Source organism: Momordica charantia (genome assembly GCF_013281855.1).
Source record: "Momordica charantia cultivar OHB3-1 chromosome 1 unlocalized genomic scaffold, Mcharantia_2.0 BLBB01000001.1, whole genome shotgun sequence".
Taxonomy (NCBI): domain Eukaryota; kingdom Viridiplantae; phylum Streptophyta; class Magnoliopsida; order Cucurbitales; family Cucurbitaceae; genus Momordica; species Momordica charantia.
In genome coordinates this window covers 24,293,997-24,313,387 of record NW_028275157.1, presented here as the reverse complement: position 1 = coordinate 24,313,387, position 19,391 = coordinate 24,293,997, and the positions used below count along the sequence as shown (strand labels likewise).

Sequence of the window (19,391 nt, the reverse complement as noted above, 5' to 3'; positions counted from 1 at the left end):
GTAAGAGAATTTAAATTGATCTCTTAATCAGAAACATGTGTCAATTACTGCTCAGTTAAATTTATGTTATTATGTTTTAAAAATTTTACATCCTTTGTACCACCGAGAGCTTGATTAAAAAACTACAAAAATCAATCAATAATTATATTTACATATTAATAATATTAATTAAATTAAATGACTAACATTTATATAATTAATAAACACAGCTTACTGTTTTTATGGATCTAATAGATAAAATGTCAATTTGACTCGATCCCTATTTTTAAGGGTGTCGTTTGATTTTCCACATTTCAATTATTGAACTCATAAAAAAAAAGGGGTAAATAGAAACAAATATTTAATTCTCTAGCTCATACTTAATTTTAACATATTTAAACTCATCAAACAAATATCGTATTTCCAATCATCAAAAACCTTTAACAGATTTTTCAAGCTCAGCGGATAAGGTATAAATTATATATTACTTCTGGAAGAATCCAACCCTACCCATGCATTTGAACTTAAAAAAAAAAAGGAAAAAAAAAATATCCACGGCCGCCTTTGACGCCGGATTTGGAGAGGACCGCCTTGGGCGGAACCTGCGGGGCGGCGGAGAATGGGAGGGAAGAGCGTCAGCGTGTAGGATAGAAATAGAAAGGATATTTGAAGATTTTTTGGAGGTTTAAAGAAGAAAGTTGCAACTATACGATAAGTTAATATGCGGATCCTGATCGAGATTTTGCAGGTGTTAAATTTAGAAGAAACATGGGCAGGCTAAGCGATCCAGGTCAAAGTTTTAAGTAAAAATTTCTCTTTCCTTTCGGGCAGCACGCAGCAGAGGAGGAATCTATACTCTAGGCACAGATTCAGATTAGAAGCAATCTAATCTCCTTCCAGCCTCATCATTAATATACAATTTCCCCAAATTTCCATTCCAGATGGTTTTGGCGGCAAATGCTCGTTCTTCGCCCCTGCATACGCGATGTTGTGCTTATTTCCCACCAAATTTCCGCAATTTTTTTGGCCGGCGAGTCTCTTTTAGGGCTAACTAAATTAACCAGGGCCGCTACTTTCATTGTTATAATTAGAAAGAACAGGAGGAGTACGCCATCCTGGGTACTGCAATTGGGAATTGGGATGCAAAAGCTGGAAAGAAAAAGGGCGAAGAAAGAGAAGTATGGAGTGGAGGAGGAGCATACCCGAAAACCCAGAGAGGAATGGACGCCATTGATTATGCTTACGGGATTGGAGGTGGATGGAGAAGACAGAAGAGGTTCTTCGCTATGTCTATGTCTATATCTCTCTCGCTGTTGTGTGTCTCGGAAAGAGGGAAAAAGGAAAGTGCGCAAACTGAAGGCTGAAGCGAAGTGCGTTAAGGCTCTATTGATGACACGTGGCGAGAATCCAGTGGTTTGGATTCCTGGGAGGCTTGGCTTCAACAGCAACAACAGCAACAACCCAAAACCCAACACCAACGTATACACCCACAATCACAATCTCTCTCTTCTGCCATGTCAGAGTGTAACCCCGTCCTATGACCCCGGCGAATCCGTATTTGTGTGCTTCTCTTTCTAAAAACTCTCTCTCTCTATTTATTCATCTGTCTCCCACATCTGTCTCTTTCATTCTCATCTTTCTCTCTCTCATCCCCAACGCCAACTCTCCGAGCCCTAACTCTCGAACCTGCTTCTCCCCCCTTTTACTCTCTTCCCGCCCTTAATCACATATTATCATGCTCTGTATTCCCTATTGATCCACAGGTAACACTGCCAACCTCCTTAATTTTCCTGCCTACTGTCTTTTTTCTCTTCTTTTCTCTTGTATTTCCCAATATGATTCGCTCTTTTATGCAAATCGTCCAATTTTACCTTACCCATGTCTGCTTTCTTACTGGTTTGTATGGCCAGAGTGTTTGATTCCTATAGTATTTTGTTCATCTTTTTTAATTATTGTTCAAAGTTGACGTTTTTGAAGGGTTTGCTAATTGGGTTTTGGACTATTGCATGATATTTAGTACCTGAATGGGGCTTTGGGGGTTAAGTGTGTTAAATTTAGTGCATGCTGAGGTTGCTGAAATTTTTTATTTTTTCAGTTTTATCATTGTAGATAGTCTACATTTGCAGCATTGGTTGCTTATTAGATTCTGGGCTTATGGTTTGCTATACTTGGCAGTAACATGTATCAATGCAATAGTTGGATGGTCTTCTTGGTGATCTGCATACTGCTTTTCTTCTCAACTTCCTAACCCGTTTAATCTAGTGTACTCATCACTTGTTAATATTACAATGTATGCATTTGGTTTGTCTCCCTGTACCATTTTGTTGATTGGGTTTATTTTCTCTAATATGATAACGAAACATTTAATCTACTGTTTAGCTAGCTTAGTCACAAACCTCTGTTAGCATGGCAATGGGAATTGCATTCGCTTTGAACTTTTGTTCCGGAGAATCATACTTTTGCTCAGGGCACTATGAATCACAGAGTCTTGGTTCTGGATTGACCTAGTATATTGAGGCCTCATTCCAAGTTTCAAGTTCTTACAGTAAACCTCTGTTAAAAGATTTGGCCCTACTTATGTTTATAGAGGTTTAACTCTGTTGATGATTTAACTTTTGCAAGTTCAAAGTAATAGTGGTTATCTGGATAATACTATCTTTTTCTGCTTAGAGAGGAGAAGTTTCACTTTCATTACCTATTTAAATAGCTTGGTTTATATGTTTTGGATGTTCCGAGGCTTAATATTATTATGGTCAAAAGTTTGATGGTAGGCAGTAATTGATTCAGCAGATATTTTTTTTCAATCACCTAGAAGTATGTTTCAAACCCATGATAGTCACCTACGTAAGATAAAATCCATAAATTTCTTGACAACCAAATAATGTAGAATCATGAAATTGTGCTGTTAGATTAGTTGAGATGTGCATAAGCTAGTTTAGATACTCACTATATCCAAAAGAAAAAGAAAACATTGGTCATATTACAAATTGCGTTAGATTTACGCTGATAGTGGTGGATAAGGTTTATAGTAAGCCTGATGAATTGAGCAAAAAGTGCTCTTTGGAATTTTTTTATGGGAGGTAGGCTAACTCTCGTGCATTGGTTTTGTGCATTTTGCCTCTTTGCTTTACCTTTTTAAGGTAGCTGTAGGGATTGGAAGGAAATGGCAAGATGAAGGAACGAGGAATCATTTAGTGAATCAAAATTTGGTTTCTGGTTTTTGATTTTTGAGTATGGTTGTTGGGGGGGGGGGGGGGGGGGGGGGGGGGGAGTGTCTGGATTGTTATTTAGGAATGAAACAATTCTTGAAAATAGCAGTATATTTTTTCTTATAAATTAGGTTGTCTTTGGGTTTGATAGATTGGAGGAAGTATGGATTCACAAAAATCGATGAATTAAAAGCATGCAGGTACATCCATCTGTTTTTATTGAAATAAAACAGCTTCTTAAAAAAATGAATGGAAAAAGGAATTATGTCTTGGTACTTGTTCTTCAGCCTTTTCATAGAAGAAAGTGATATAATGTAAGTATCTGCAACTTATAATGGGTATTATTGCTCTTGTTAAAAAATGACCTTGGGGTAGGTTCATGTGTACGGTGCATTCTTATCCTACCCAAAATTGTATCTCATTTCTTCAAGGAAAGCTTTTGTTTTTATATAAAAACAAATTTATTATTGAAGTGTAAGCAACTGTATTTTCTAGATGCTCTGCCGAACATCAAATTAAAGCAACTGTCTTTTCAAGAGGCTCTGCCCTCCTTGACCTTTATGCCAACTCATGATGTGGTACATGTACTTTTTTTCAAGACCCAGGGTTAAGGTATGAAGGAGGATGAATCATCGAGTAGTAAAGTTATTAGCAGAAATTGGGTCATGAAACGCAAAAGGAGAAAGCTTCCTTCTGCTACTGATCTTCCCAGCAAAAGGGAAGACGGGTCACTTGTGATTGAATCCCCTAGAAGTATTTCTTTGGCTAAAGGGAAGGTGAAGAGTGAGGTACATGGTGAACAGTTTTCATCCAAGAAGAAGGGAAATGATGGGGTGAGTTTCTTTCTGTCTAATTGGGACAGTTCGCATTAGTTTTTGTTTGTCAGTCTTTTTGTTTGAGGTCATGTTCTAGCATATGCATCATAAATGGTTATCTTCAAATGATGATTACTGCAAGGACAAACCTTGAGGATATGGTCTCCAGCCTTTTTACCCTCTGACCCTCTTAAACGAAAAAGTTTTCTTCTTGGTGAATTATTTATGCCATCCAATCTTTTTCCTAATATGTTATGGTAAAATGCTTATATTAGGCGATATATATTCATATACTTCTCTCTAAGTTGGACATGCTTATTATTTGTTGATCCAGTATTTCTTTGAATGCGTGGTCTGTGATCTTGGTGGAAACTTGTTATGCTGTGACAGTTGTCCAAGGACCTACCATCTTCAGTGCCTTAATCCACCCCTTAAGGTTTGTTGATTCAGTCTATAATTTGCTATTGGGACAGACATTTACTCTTTCTGCTTCTGGTTATATTCATTAAACAAAATTGTTTTTGCCTGGATTTTATATTTTTTTAAAGGTTTGCAATGCTCTGGTCTAACTTCTGCATGAATCTGTTATTTATTGAAGCGGATCCCCATGGGGAAGTGGCATTGTCCAAGCTGCGAACAGAAGACTGATTTGCCGTTAGAACCTACAAGCTATTTAGACACCATATCTAAACGAGCAAGAACAAAAGTTGTCAGTGCAAAATGTAAAAATGGAATCAAGTCCTCTGACACTGAGAAGGTGTCCCGGATATTTGGAAGCTCCATTCTTGCCAAGAAGAGATCTTCCAACAAGAGAAAAGCAATCTTAGCTCAAAAAGTAAAGAATTTTGGAAGGAAATCAACCACCAGCAATATAGATGTGTCTTGTAATACCGAACCAAGTCATCCATCGGATGGTAATACTGTAACAAGCGTTCCTTCTCCTGTCATCATCGATGATGAAAAGCTGGGCAATGCATCTCACTCAGACTCTCACACAGAAGGAAAGTCGGCCCCTGCTGTTACGGATGATTTAACTCATTCTAAAGCTGAAAATTTAGAGCTATGTGACGAGGTTCCTGATAAAAATCTTGATATGCTTGAGAACAAGCTTGGAATTCCTTGTGATGATGCATCTCCGAGTAAGAACCTTGCTCTTGCAACTAGTGCTGTGGGGAAGGAGCCTAAAAAAAGGAAAAAGAAGACAAATAAAGATGTTGATCAAAAGAAGCAGAGGACTGGAAAGCCAACATTGGTAGCTAGCTCTTCAAAAAAACTTGGATGCAAAGTAGATGCTGCTAGTCCTGGAAATAGTAAATCGGTAAGGAAACATAAACATGTTGACCATGAGATACCTAATTCCTCCCCGAAAAAAGAGGTTGGGACTAAGAATTCAGATCTTGATGGAAAAGATGAGGTACCTTTAATACTTAAATCTCTTCATTTGTGCTTCTTGGGATGTCTTATGCATGAATACGAAGCTTACAGGGGTTCAACATCTTTCTGTTAGTTAATTTTGTGCTGTGAACTGATTGTCTCACAGCCAATGCATGTGTTTTTCTGTTGAACCCACTTTATAGGATATTAATTTGATTGATTCACCTACATGTTGTTAAATTAACATAACGTTGGAAATTATTTTTATTAATTCACCTGCCGTATCCAACAGCATTTGAAGTGATGAATGTGATGCTGTGGTTCCTGTGTGTGTGTGGCTATGTGATTCAAAGTTGCTCCTACTCCTGCTCCACACATGGCATAGTGTATCCTCAATATCAGTATGCTTAAAAAGTATCCAACTAATTTTACCTTGCTGATTTGTATGTGTGTGTGTTTGTTTTTTAAACAAGAACTTTTTCGTTGATGTGGTGTGAAGACCATACGTAGGTATAAGACTCTCATTAAGAGTTAATGATAAGGCCCCAAGTTATTACAAAAATAATTGTCAACTGGACACTAATATGAATAATGGAATTTATCCAAATCCAAAACTTCCTCCCAACTCTATTCATTGATCTTGAATACCCAGAAACTGAGCTTTCATTTTGGGATAAAATTTGTGGGGTTAATATTCTCCAAGGAAACCAACTAAGAGAGTATAATCTTCTTGGGATTCTTGCCTTGCAGAGCCCAACGTAGAAATGAAAGATGAAGAGATGGGCTGAGCAATCCAATAGCCAAAAAAATATTTTAGTAGAATGTTAGTTGGAAGGTGGATTTGTTGGCTAAGGAGGTTGGGGGTTTGGGGATTGGTAATATTAGGAATTCAATTAAGCTTTGATGACAAAATGGCTTTGAAGATCTCTTTTTGAGTCTGACCGGCCTTGGCACAGGGTGATTCAGAGCATTTATGGGAATAAAGAGGGGGAGTGGTACTGGGGGAAAAGAAGTTGAAGGAGGAAGACGAATTCCAGGACATATATGAAAAAAGAAATTGAAGAAGGTTGGTAACAGTGAGAAAACACAATTTTGGGAGGATGTTTTAATTTATATTGGGTGGTGGAAGGGAAGTCCAAAAAAGTTACTGAAATTAGGGATACAAGAACTAGGAGTTGGAATGTTACAAGAAGAAGTAATTTGAAGAATAAGGAGGAATTTGAGCTGAAGGGGTTGTTGCAACAAAGATGCTTGGTTTAAATGATATTGATTTTTTTTATAGAGGAAACAGCTAATTTCATTGATGAATGAAATAATACATAAGGGTATAGACCCATGAGCCACTTCAAAATGGAGTTACAAGGTCATCCATTTGGCCAGAAGTAAAGTAAGGCTATAATTGGTGTGTGTGTGTGTGGGGGGGGGGGGTGTTTGTGTTTGCAGTTACACCAGTATTGAGCCATAAGGGGAACAAAATTTAAAAAGAAGTGTATGCTTCCTCGGAGTCTTTGAAGGTTTGGTTGTTTCTTTGCAGCCAAAGTTTCCATATGAAAGCCCTCACAACGTTTAGCCATAATACTTGTTTATCACCTTTGAAGGGGTACCCTTGAGGACGGAAGAGATAAAGTAAAAAATATTGGCTGGGAAAATGGTGGACCAGCTGAATCTGTTGAGCATGAAAATCCAGAGTCTGTGGATGAAAGGGCAATGAATAAAGAGATGATATCGGCTCTCAGCTTCCTTGAGACACATAAAGGCAGTAGCTTGGTTGGAGGGCTATGCAAGGGGATTTTTTTTGGGTATTCTCCTGTGGCTTCATGTGATAGTTCCCTTGGGAAGAATTTTACCTTCTTTGGACAGCAGCCTTTCTAGATGAAGGTGTAAAGTGGAGATGATCCAGTTGCTTGGAAGGAGGAATAGAAGGAACGTACAGTGAAACCTTTGGAGAGGTCGAAGGTCCCCTTCCAGTTGTTCTTCCTGTCCCTTAGATGAAAGGGAGCAAGCAAGCGGGTTAAGGAGGTGCGTTCTTAAATTTCAGAATCTTTTGTGCTTCTCCTCAAGCCCAGGCTCCAATAATTTGAAGAGGAATTCCATAGCTCTTTAGTGGTGGCTGTTGGGCGATTAGTGAGACAGAATAAGATAGGGGAGCTTTCTTTGAAGGGCCTTTTACTAAGCCATCCGAACTTCCAAGAAAGGGTTTTTGCTCCATCCCACACCATGCTGCAGTCCCTTGAGCATATTTATCCTTCAGTTTTATGATGAAATGCCATGGAGCACGAGTGGAGGAAGAAGTTACCTGTTTTGGCCAAGAAACCTCCTTTGAGATGCCGTATTTTACCTTCATCACTTTGCACCAAAGCGCTTTATCCTCTTCCATATCTCCAAATCCACTTGCCGAGGAGAGCTTGATTTCTCAGCTTGATACTATCAATACTGAGACCCCCAGCTGCAGTAGGTTTCTGGACCTTCTTCCATTGGACTAGGTGTGAGCCTCCTTTCATTTGTGGCCCATCCCAAAGGAAAACACTCATGAGCTTCTCAATCTTTTGGAAAATTTTAGATGGCATGAGGCAGAGAGACATATAATATGTGGGAAGCTTCGATAGTGTTGCCTTGATGAGAGTAAGCCTCCCTTCTTTGGATATAAAAGCATGTTTCCAATTTCAAAGTTTGCACTCGATTTTCTCCAAGATTGCTCCTTTGTATGGTTTGAGTGGTTGAGTAGAGGTGCTTACCAAACCGACGTTGGTGGTTCTCTTGGGTTTTTTTAGAGAAAGAATTTGAGGGTGGTTTGAATATTTATTAGTAATTGGTATTGTTTCTTCTCTAATGGGGTAGGGTTAGTGACTTGTAACTTGGCTTATGGTATAGTTCTTGCGAGAGACGTATTAATAGTTGGTATTGTTTGGTTGAAGCTTTGTAAAATTTGTGCTCTCTACCAGCCAAGACCTTTGAGGAATGGCCAACCACTATTTGCATCACAAATCTCCCTTGTCTTGGATGTTCAATTATGATTCCAGCTACCTTGTCGGTTGTTGAATTTAATAAATTATCTTCCCCCATGAGCATTATTTATGTTTGAGCTTAATCTTTCTGATGAATGCAGAGGTTGGCATATTGATCTATCCAGGCATCTTTTTGTTGATTCCTCAACATTATCTTAAAGCCATTTGATATCATGTCTTCTAGGAGTCCATTCTGAAATTCAAGTTCTTATTTGGTTCTTGGATTTGTGAAGGTCCAAAACTTGTGACATTTTGTGAAGGAGGGAGGTAGCCACATAATCCTGTGTTTTATTTGGGTGTGTTCACTATGGAGTTGACAGACCACTTATTCATATTTTGAAGCTTTGCAAGTAAGCTTGGTTTGAATTTTTATATGTGTTCTGTCTTTGCTGGAGATTTGCTGAGATTCCTTTCTAAGTAGTTGAGTCGGTATTTCTGGTGGAAGGGTGCCTAAGAAGAGAGGAATTTCCGCACAAAATTTGCAGCTCCAACAATTTATTTGGTTTGGTTGGAAAGAAATAAAAGAACTTTGTAGGATAAAGTTGAAGATGTCGAAGTTGCTTGAGATTCGAGATTTTTTTCCCTTCGTTCTTGGTGTCTAATAAATTTTATTTGGTATATTTTGGCATTTTTTTCTGCTTGTTGATTTTTGGAGGATTTTCTTTCACTAATCCTTTCTCTTTTTGGGAGGATGCTGGCTTCTTCATTTTTTGTAATTGCCTTTCGTTTATTATTAATATGTATTTTTCCCAATAAAAGAATTCTCACTTTTAGATATAATGATATATATTTTTACAGTATGAATGCTATTCCAAAAATGTTAATATTTAGCTCAAACTTAATATATTATCAATGGTTTCCAGTTTATAAATCATGTAGCTGCCTCCATCTATGGTTGTGATTGTCGTATGAATTATTGTCATATGTTGCTGTTACTTGATATCTCATCCATTAATTGTTAATTAGGAAGTACGACACATTTGCTTATTGCAGAAACATCTTGATGAAGACAAAGATAAGTTGGTCGAGCTTGACAAAGTAGTGAGTCATTTAGATGGCATGTTGATATGTGAAAATGGATTGGATGGTGAGACTTTACAGGTAAACGATAATGCTTCTAAAGCAAAAGTCTATCTGTTTCAATGGTTTAGACATTGATTGCTTCCTTTATGTTTATTCTGTAACAAGCTGACATGCTCTCATTTGTTTGTTTTTCCTTTCCCCGCTCAACTTCTCAGGTTGATCGAGTTTTAGGATGCCGTGTTCAAGGTAATAGCAAGGAATCTTCATATTTACCTGAGATAGTGGTTAATGATCATCCCCATGATCTTTTAAATCCAGAAAATGAAGCCAGAGAAACAGGAGATAAATCTGCATTTGATGATGTTTTAGATGTTGGAACAGAAAATGTCATGAAGTCTCATCAGAATGTAGGTTCAAGTGGTGATATGGAAGAAAACTTGAAGAGTGACACGAAGGTAGATAAAATACAGGTATACAGAAGATCTGTGAATAAAGAATCAAAGAAAGGGAAGGCCCTGGATCTGTCGAGCAAAGGCAATATTGATTGTTGTACTACAACCTTAAATGGAGAAAGTCGAGATGGATCTTCTGCAACATTAGAAGATCAGGGTAGAACAATTGAAAATACCATCTCAGAGGAGAACGTTGACAACAGTTTGAGAAGTTCTGATGGAAATGATGTTCTAAAAGTGTGTGAAAAGGTTGTTTCTTTTGAAACCAATAACATAACAGAAGGTGATATAGAAGTAGGTATCAGTAGCAGTGTGGAAAATAAAATTGAAGATCCATTGTTACCTGATACTGCATGTAAGAAAGTTGAGACCGTACATTATGAATTTCTAGTGAAGTGGGTTGGTAAGTCTCATATCCATAATAGTTGGATTCCTGAATCTCACCTGAAAGTTCTAGCAAAGCGAAAACTTGAAAATTACAAGGCAAAATATGGCATGGCTGTCATTAATATATGTGAGGATCGATGGAAGCAGCCCCAGCGAGTGATCGCTCTTCGTTCTTGCAAAGATGGTGGGCATGAAGCATTTACAAAATGGAGTGGCCTTCCTTATGATGAATGCACTTGGGAAAATTTAGATGAACCTGTTCTAAAAGAATCTCCACATCTGATCCAGTGGTTCAATGAGTTTGAGCAGCAAACAATTGAAAAGGACTCTTCGAAGGAAACTTTACCTAGGAAATATGGCGATTCACAGTTTGAAATTGCTACTCTTACAGAGCAACCTAAGGAACTCCAAGGGGGTTCATTGTTTCCTCATCAACTTGAAGCACTCAACTGGTTGCGGAAGTGTTGGTACAAGTCAAAAAATGTAATACTTGCTGACGAGATGGGTCTTGGGAAAACAGTATCAGCTTGTGCTTTTATTTCATCATTATATTTTGAGTTTAAAGCTAGACTCCCTTGCTTAGTTTTGGTCCCACTGTCCACAATGCCTAACTGGCTTTCTGAATTTGCTTTATGGGCCCCAAATTTGAATGTTGTGGAATACCATGGGGGTGCAAAGGCCAGAGCAACTATCCGTCAGTATGAATGGCACGCTAGCAATCCAAGTCAGTCGAATAAGAAAACCGACTCCTTTAAATTTAATGTTCTTTTAACTACATATGAAATGGTTCTTGTCGATTCTTCTTATCTTCGTGGGGTTCCTTGGGAAGTACTTGTGGTAGATGAGGGCCACCGTTTGAAGAATTCTGGAAGTAAGCTTTTCAGCTTGCTCAATACATTTTCTTTCCAACATCGTGTTCTGTTGACTGGCACACCTCTGCAGAACAACATTGGTGAGATGTATAACTTGCTTAATTTCTTGCAGCCGGCTTCATTTCCTTCTTTATCTTCATTTGAGGAGAAGTTTAATGACCTTACAACTGCTGAAAAGGTGGAAGAACTGAAAAAACTTGTTGCTCCACATATGCTTCGAAGGCTTAAAAAGGATGCCATGCAAAATATTCCTCCCAAAACTGAAAGAATGGTTCCCGTTGAGCTATCATCCATCCAAGCTGAATATTATCGTGCAATGCTGACAAAAAACTATCAGATACTAAGGAACATTGGGAAGGGTGTTGCACAACAGTCAATGCTGAATATCGTGATGCAATTGCGAAAGGTCTGTAATCACCCATACCTTATTCCGGGCACCGAGCCTGAATCTGGTACTGTAGAGTTCCTTCATGAAATGCGGATAAAAGCTTCAGCTAAGTTAACGCTGTTGCATTCAATGCTCAAGATTTTACATAAGGAAGGTCATAGGGTTCTACTATTTTCCCAGATGACTAAGCTTCTTGATATCCTCGAAGATTACTTAACCATAGAATTTGGGCCGAAGACATATGAGAGAGTAGATGGCTCTGTTTCAGTGGCAGATCGTCAAGCTGCAATTACACGCTTTAACCAAGATAAGAGTCGATTTGTTTTCCTATTATCAACACGCTCTTGCGGCCTTGGTATTAATTTGGCAACTGCTGACACCGTTATTATTTATGATTCTGATTTTAATCCACATGCTGATATCCAAGCTATGAATCGGGCACATCGAATTGGTCAATCAAACAGACTTTTGGTATACCGGCTTGTAGTTCGTGCTAGTGTCGAAGAGCGCATATTGCAGCTTGCTAAGAAGAAATTGATGCTTGATCAGCTTTTTGTAAACAAGTCAGGATCTCAGAAGGAAGTAGAAGATATTTTAAAATGGGGTACGGAGGAACTATTTAGTGATACAACCATCACTAGTGGAAAGGACACGAATGAAAATGGTAATAGCAAGGATGAGGTGGTGACAGATATGGAGCATAAACATAAGAAGAGGACAGGTTCTCTAGGGGATGTCTACAAGGATAAATGTACAGATAGTGGCAATAAGATTGTTTGGGATGAACATGCAATTTTGAGATTGCTAGACCGTTCAAACCTTCAATCTGACGCAACTGAGATTGCCGAAGCTGATACAGAGAATGATATGCTCGGCTCAGTGAAGGTTATAATTTTACTTATACTAGCTAAATGTTATTTAATTTTTTTTTTTTTCATTTCTTTATGGCTTGTGGAAAGTTTAAATATTTTTTGCACGGTAAAGGAGAGGGGGTGGAGGATTAAAAGAGCCGCATCTTCAGAAGATGCGTGCATGTGTGTTGTAGCCTTCCAATCTTGACTTTGGTTGACACATTTTTCTCGTCAAACAAAAAGTCTGATCAATCCAAAATAGTATCAGGATTAAGTGTCTAATATTAGTATTTCTTATTAGTGTTCAACCATGTGAAATGCTACGTACCTTGTGACTTCTATATCATAAAGCTTCAGAGTCAATATCCTCTTACTGTTGTTAATTAGAAATTCCTAATTTGTATTCCAATTAGTCCGTCGATTGGAATGATGAACCAGCAGCAGAAGAACAAGGAGCTGAATCACCCACTGGTGTAAATGATGATATTTGTGCTCAAAATTCAGAAAGGAAAGAAGATAATGCGTTGGCTGGTGCTGAAGAAAATGAATGGGACAGACTTCTACGGATTAGGTAAAAACTTCTTTATTGAGGTCTCTCTACTTTCCTGTTAGCACTCTTGGTTTGTGTATAAATTACAATATGATTCAATACAAATATGTGAGAAATTTTTATACTAAAAGAAATGAGTACTGTAGCTAGTATCTTGAAATCTATCAAACACATGCTGTAATTTTAAACTTCGCTTTCTTTGGGACATAGGTGGGAGAAGTATCAGAGTGAAGAGGAAGCAGTTCTTGGCCGTGGGAAACGCCTCCGTAAAGCTGTTTCTTACAGGGAAGCCTATGCTCCACATCCTAGTGAAATATTGAGTGAGGTACTTTTGAATCCCTGATTTCTTGTAAGCCCTTATCTTTAGGAAGTGCGCATGGTAGTGTCCATTAACAGACATCATGTCATTCTTTATTTTTTTAATAAGAAGCAAAACTTTTCGTTGATTTACGAAAAGAAATAAATGTTTAAAGATACAACTCCCAAATGGAGGAAACCAAATAAAGTGCAACAAACTAAACATGAAATATAGAAGCATTTCAAAGTTAAATAGATATCTTGAAGATGACAATACACAATAACTTGGAAGAACTCCACTGTGAAGCTTTCAAGAGGCTATATCAAAACAATCAAAACAACTGTCATGCTTGATATCGAAGATCTTTTGATTACGTTTCCTCCAGAGCTGCTAAATAATGGCCTTGAATTCATTAGACCAAAGCAATTGAGGCCTTGAAGATAAATTAGGTCCAACCAAAATATGAAGATGATTGCATTTTGAGTCATTTGAAGAGGCCCAAGATAAATCAAACTTCATAAATATGAGGAATTCCTTATTGCTGTCATTTTCTGATAAGAATATTGTTGTCATTTGATATTGATCTTCTACATATTTATTGCTATGGAGCTAGGACAGAGACATGACAAAAACATTATAGTTCCAATTAGCAACCTCCTATTCAACTGTCTTCTGATATGTTTTCTTCTATAAATAAAAAAACATGACATTTCATTAGATAAATGAAATATGCAAAATAAGGGGAGAGGTGCGCTAACCCCACAGCTAAGGGAGGTCGACTGATTTGCAAGTAACTTCCATACATCTCAAAATATTTTACAATAAATTTATGGTTCTTCAGTTTGGATATACAGCTAGCAGCATGTTCTGGAAATGAATCTTGTAGTGCTTTGTATATCCTCTTGGCCTTCCACCGCATTCTTTTTTGATCTTTTAAAGTGACAAAATTCTTAGTCTGTGCTTTAGGGTGTTGGGCTGCCGATCTATTCTTCCTTCATATTTTAGTACCTTGAATTGCATAACTGCAAATGTCTTGATTTGGAGATGGACAATATTAATCTTCTTTGATTGCTTGAGAATAAGTAGAACTGTTACACTATTTTGTCATCTTCATAACGTACAAGAATCATTATTGTTAATTTTTAAAATCAGAGTGGGGGTGAAGAAGAAAGAGAACCAGAGCCAGAGCCAGAGAGGGAATATACACCGGCAGGACGAGCTTTAAAAGAAAAATTGTAAGTTAAATTTTCTCAAGAATTGAAATGCTTTCCAGTAACAATTTTGAGTTTTGAGACAATATAAATGTAGTTAAATGGTTATCATGGCTGAGTAGAACATACCAGTGTAGTTATTGCAAAGTAGAACTTTTATTTATTGTGAAGTTTTCCAAATGTTTCTTAGTTATTGCCTGCATTCGTAAATTTCATGTTTCTTATTTTGAATTTTGAATTCATGGGCTTATCTTTTCTGTTCACGATACTTCAATCTCCTTCTGGAACTTGATTTGGATCCTTACCTGCTTGAATGTTCTAATGAGATATTCTATATTATGAAGAAAAACTTGATGCAATAGAAAATATAGTATGTAACATTATTCTTTTAATAAAAGGAAAGAAATTAAACAATGGACATTAACAGACCCTGAATCTAAAGCTGCTGCACAAAAAATGAAAAAAGAAAAGAAAAAAAAAACTAACAATTGAGTCTCCCGTAAGTTTTGTCTTTAGGTGATTCCTTTAGTTGGGAAGCCTTTATTCTTCTATGAGAGGTGGTTTCTTATTTAAAAAATGAATGTTTGCAGAAGGAAGAAGAGGACAGGAGACCGTTGAACTAAAAAGAAAATGAAATTACAAGATATTCTATCAAGTTGTGTACATAGAATGCAGATGAAAAACCAAAATTTAAAGATTAAACATTATTTGACCTATAAAAAGTAAAGAGTAGAACTCTTTTCTAATCCACTTTCTAATCCTTGAACTTATCCTATAAAATAGGCTTGTTCCTTCATGGATACATTATCCAACACTAGTCACTAGAGCAAAAACTACACATTTAAATAGAAGACATTCCAACAAATCAATGTGTGTCATTTTTTTGCTCTGATGCATGGCATAGTGGTGTAGGTGCAAACTGTTTTCAAGTGACAAAAAGATTCTGTGTGACATCATACATATTTTGCCTTTCTTAAGATGTTTTGGCTCTATTTTGAAGTGTAAAGATGGTTGTGAAAAATATGACTTAATTAGTTCGAAGAAATTGCTTGATTAGATGTGCAGGTTGTCAATACTGACAATTTTTACTTTGTGATGCTTTATTTACTTTCATTTTAATGAACAGTTCTAGGCTACGAGCTAGACAAAAAGAACGGCTTGCTAAAAGAAACGCATTGGAAGAATCATGCTCTCGTGAGGGAGTGACACTACATGGGTCACTCCCTCACCCTCAGTGTCCTCTCACCAACGCAGCAGATCCAGATCAAGCAGCAGGATTGTTAGAAACTAATAAAGAGAGGCCTCCGGTATTTGACTTGGAGGATGAAAAACTTGTCCAGTCAGCAGATGCTCCAAAGAGCCGGATTGACTCAACCTTGAGGCTGGGAAGAATTCCAAGGCATAAAGTTATCAGTCAATTAGATCTTGCAGTAGGTCCATTAGGCTATCCGTCTGCTGATAACTGTGTTCCAAGCCAACATTTTCAGGGCACCAATCATACAAACTCAGTCCCGATGAACTTGTTGCCAGTTCTTGGACTTTGTGCTCCTAATGCTAATCAGCTCGAGACATCGCGTAAAAACCTGTCAAGATTGAATGGTAAACATAGCAGAACGGGACCTGGACCTGATTTTCCATTTAAATTATCTCCTTGCTCTGGAACTTTAACTGGCAGTGATATTGGTGGCGCCGAGGCTGTGCCAGACAAAGAACTGCCAGCTTCATCAGCAGAACGCATGCATGGCCATCTTTTATTTGCTCAGGTAAATTTTCTGTCATTCTCTGATCAGTTTCTTGATGGATTTCTCTATGAAGTCCTCAACTTTTTGTGGAAATGAAAGGACTTCAGAATTTCCTGCTTTTTTTATTACGTTCGACATCTCTGGTTTCCAGGAAAAGATGGCACCACCCAATTTTCCCTTTGATGAGAAAATGCTGCCCAGATATCCAATCCCATCTAAGAACTTGCCGACTGCACGTCTCGACTTCTTATCAAACCTATCCCTGGATAGCAGAGTTGAAGCTGTTAATGGCTGTCTTCCAACTATACCTTTGCTGCCCAATTTAAAACTTCCTTACCTAGATGTTATGAGGGGCAATCAACAAGATGAGGAGGAAGCTCCCTCCTTGGGTTTGGGACGGATGCTTCCTGCGTTTTCAACATTTCCTGAGAATCATAAGAAAGTGCTTGAAAATATAATGATGAGGACTGGGTCTGGATCTGCCAACTACTTCAGAAGAAAACCAAAAGGAGATGGTTGGTCAGAAGATGAACTTGATTTTCTCTGGATCGGTGTCCGAAGGCATGGAAAGGGAAACTGGGATGCCATGCTTAAAGATCCAAGACTGAAATTCTCAAGGTACAAAACCTCAGAAGATTTATCATCCAGGTGGGAGGAGGAGCAACTAAAGATTTTGGATGGGTCAGGTTGTCAGGTGCCAAAATCAGCTAAGCATAAATCACAGAAATCTTCTCTATTTCCAAGTCTCCCTGATGGGATGATGGCCCGGGCTTTGCATGGAAGTAGACTAGTTACAGCACCAAAATTTCATACCCATCTAACAGATATTAAACTGGGTCTTGGCGATATTGCTCCTAACCTTCCAAGATTTGAAGCAGGTTTGCAAAATGAGCAATTTGCAACAATTCCAACCTGGAACCATGACAAGTATCACTCATATTTTCCAGGAGAGTCTTCTACAGGAGCTTCTGATCGACCAGGGATTAACTCAACCATGCCTATCGAAAACCCATTTATGTTCAATTCTTTGGGAACTACTCACTTGGGTTCTTTGGCTTTAAATGGTTCTCGTACCTTTGATACACGGGGAAAGGAGAATGACGAACCAGATCTCGATAACTATGGGAAGTTGCCGATTTTTTTGGATAGATCCTTGAAACTATTTCATGAATCACCTAACAATTTGGAAAATGGTGGTTCTGGACTGCAGCCTGATCCAAGTAGTAGAGGGCTCAGTGTAGCAAATTCGAAAGAAGAAGTAACGGACAGTAGTTCTTCAAAGGACAAACTACCTCATTGGCTAAGAGAAGCTGTAAATGTTTCTTCAAAACCTCCAGACCCTAACCTGCCTCCCACTGTGTCAGCAGTTGCACAATCAGTTCGATTGCTATATGGGGAAGACAAGTTCATCACCATTCCTCCATTTGTGAACCCAGGTCCACCTCCCTCTTTACCCAAAGATCCGAGACGGAGTCTGAAAAAAAAAAGAAAACGAAAATCAGTTCTTTTCAGGCACACTCCAGCTGATATTGTAGGAAGTAGCCAGCAGGAGGAGCTTGAGGGTGGCCCGGTCCAGGCTGATGATACTGTTTCTTGCCCCATCTCATTGGTCTCGCCACTTGCCATGCATCCACAGCCACAGGAAATGGCAGGAACTTCAAGGCTTCCAGTTTCGGAATCTGACCTCGGCATACCTGCTCTGAACTTAAACATGAATCCACCATCGTCATCTCTGCACACGAACCCACAGAAGAAAACTAGCATGGGATTGTCGCCATCGCCAGAAGTTCTTCAGTTAGTTGCATCTTGCGTCACTCCCGGTTCACATATGTCATCTATATCAGGGAAGTTGAACTCAAGTCTCCTTGAGAATAAGCTTCCACTATCAACTTCCCATGATTCTGAAGACCTCTTGGGTTCTAAAAGTTCTTCAGGAAAAAGTAAAAAACAGAGGTTATCATTCAGTTCATTAGATTTATACCATCAAGACAAACCCAATTCCCCCGAAAGTGACGACTCGAGTAAGACACAATCAGACCCCTCAAGGAGCAAAAGACCTGATGGGGAAGAAATATCGTCTGAAGGGACGGTCTCAGATCGTCATGCAAGTGACCAAGAATTGTAGTTGTAATAAGAACCTGTAACAGTATAGTCATTTTTTAGTGCTGCGCGAGGCTGTATGTCAATGTGCTTGAATTTTTGTAGGCATTCCCCAATGAGTTAAATGCATTGGTAAATGGTAGGCTTATCATTATCATATCTTTATGTAAAGCTTTTTTCAAGAGAAATGTCAAATATAGTTCTCTCTTTTGGTATTTCTTGTGTTGTGGAACTTGTAATGGTAGCAGTAGCACCAAGCTCCAAGTTCTGTTGTCTGATCCATGCCTGATTCTGATTCTTGGTCACACAAGTTTGAAGGGAACTGTGTTAAACAACAGCTGAACCAAAAGCACTCGTACTTTGTTGAGTGTAAATTTGTAGTCTTAGGGAAAGCATTTACTTGAAGCTATAATGTAAATTTCCTTTGTATGGTTCTCTCCCTGATTCTTTGTAATTGTGGTAGTCTCCCTTCTAGGATTCAATAAAATGAGTTCATATTGTGAGATTCGAAAAATACAAAGTCAATTGCTGATGACTCCGCTACAGTTTTGACACTTCTCTTTTTTCATGTTTTGGCAATTTTCTTCACGTCTATTACTCATAATATAAAGACAAGTAGATGACAAATAAAATGTTCTTTTTTAAGCAAGTTGTCTATTTTTTTCTACTACTTGTATTTATATGTCATTGTATGTCAAATCAATCCGAGTTTGATCAATAGACATGAGCAACAAATACCACATTCGAAACATAATCGAAAGCTCATAAACTTAAATGAAATTATTTTAAGTAAAATGACTAATCTAAAAAAGATCACGGGTGGGAATTCTCATCTCATGTTATTTATGTAATTAACATTAAAAAAAATGAAAAAAGAACAAAAAGTGCAATACATGAACCTTGATTTAGGGAGATTTCATGGAGCTTAACAAAAGGGGTATTACATAATTTGATCTCAACACAGAAATCCAAGTGAAGCCGCTGTATGGCAGAACAGAAAAATAGTATATTTGCCATTGCCACCATCCATCACCGGGTTTTGTCTGCCAAAATAATACCAACTTTTCATGTCACATGCTTCCTTTTCACTCCGGAACCACTTTCTTCAATTTCCACTTGTTATTAAAGATCGAAC

At 38.0% G+C, this 19,391-nt stretch overlaps 1 protein-coding gene and 1 long non-coding RNA gene across 8 annotated transcripts; one reads left to right on the top strand and one right to left on the bottom strand.

The window, feature by feature from the left end:
- Positions 1-337: 337 nt before the first annotated feature.
- Positions 338-1,304, bottom strand: LOC148213477 (uncharacterized). The gene is made up of 2 exons (XR_015789682.1): positions 1,182-1,304; positions 338-581 (listed from the first exon to the last, which is right to left on the bottom strand). It is a non-coding gene; the product is annotated as an uncharacterized LOC148213477 (long non-coding RNA).
- CHR4 (chromatin remodeling 4) lies at positions 575-18,471 on the top strand. Of its 7 annotated transcripts, none has more exons than XM_088121357.1 (11): positions 575-1,742; positions 3,794-4,021; positions 4,338-4,439; positions 4,602-5,417; positions 9,349-9,483; positions 9,621-12,389; positions 12,769-12,926; positions 13,116-13,230; positions 14,356-14,438; positions 15,541-16,177; positions 16,308-18,471. In XM_088121357.1, exons 2-11 carry the CDS (start codon positions 3,803-3,805, stop codon positions 18,279-18,281), a joined length of 7,008 nt encoding a protein of 2,335 aa, XP_087977483.1. In that variant the 5' UTR covers positions 575-1,742; positions 3,794-3,802; the 3' UTR covers positions 18,282-18,471. The 7 variants fall into 7 exon arrangements, with proteins under 7 accessions (XP_087977483.1, XP_022146550.1, XP_087977439.1 ...); XM_022290858.2 differs by having other exon boundaries at positions 3,788-4,021; positions 9,376-9,483; XM_088121313.1 differs by having other exon boundaries at positions 3,788-4,021.
- The last annotated feature ends 920 nt before the right edge of the window (positions 18,472-19,391 follow it).

Bases quoted from the DNA above. Each gene is read 5' to 3' on its own strand.
- CHR4 (XM_088121357.1), top strand. From the start codon at position 3,803: ATGAAGGAGGATGAATCATCGAGTAGTAAAGTTATTAGCAGAAATTGG. The intron at 4,440-4,601 runs GTTTGTTGATTC...TATTTATTGAAG, and splicing joins GCCTTAATCCACCCCTTAAG to CGGATCCCCATGGGGAAGTG. The intron at 12,390-12,768 runs GTTATAATTTTA...TATTCCAATTAG, and splicing joins ATATGCTCGGCTCAGTGAAG to TCCGTCGATTGGAATGATGA.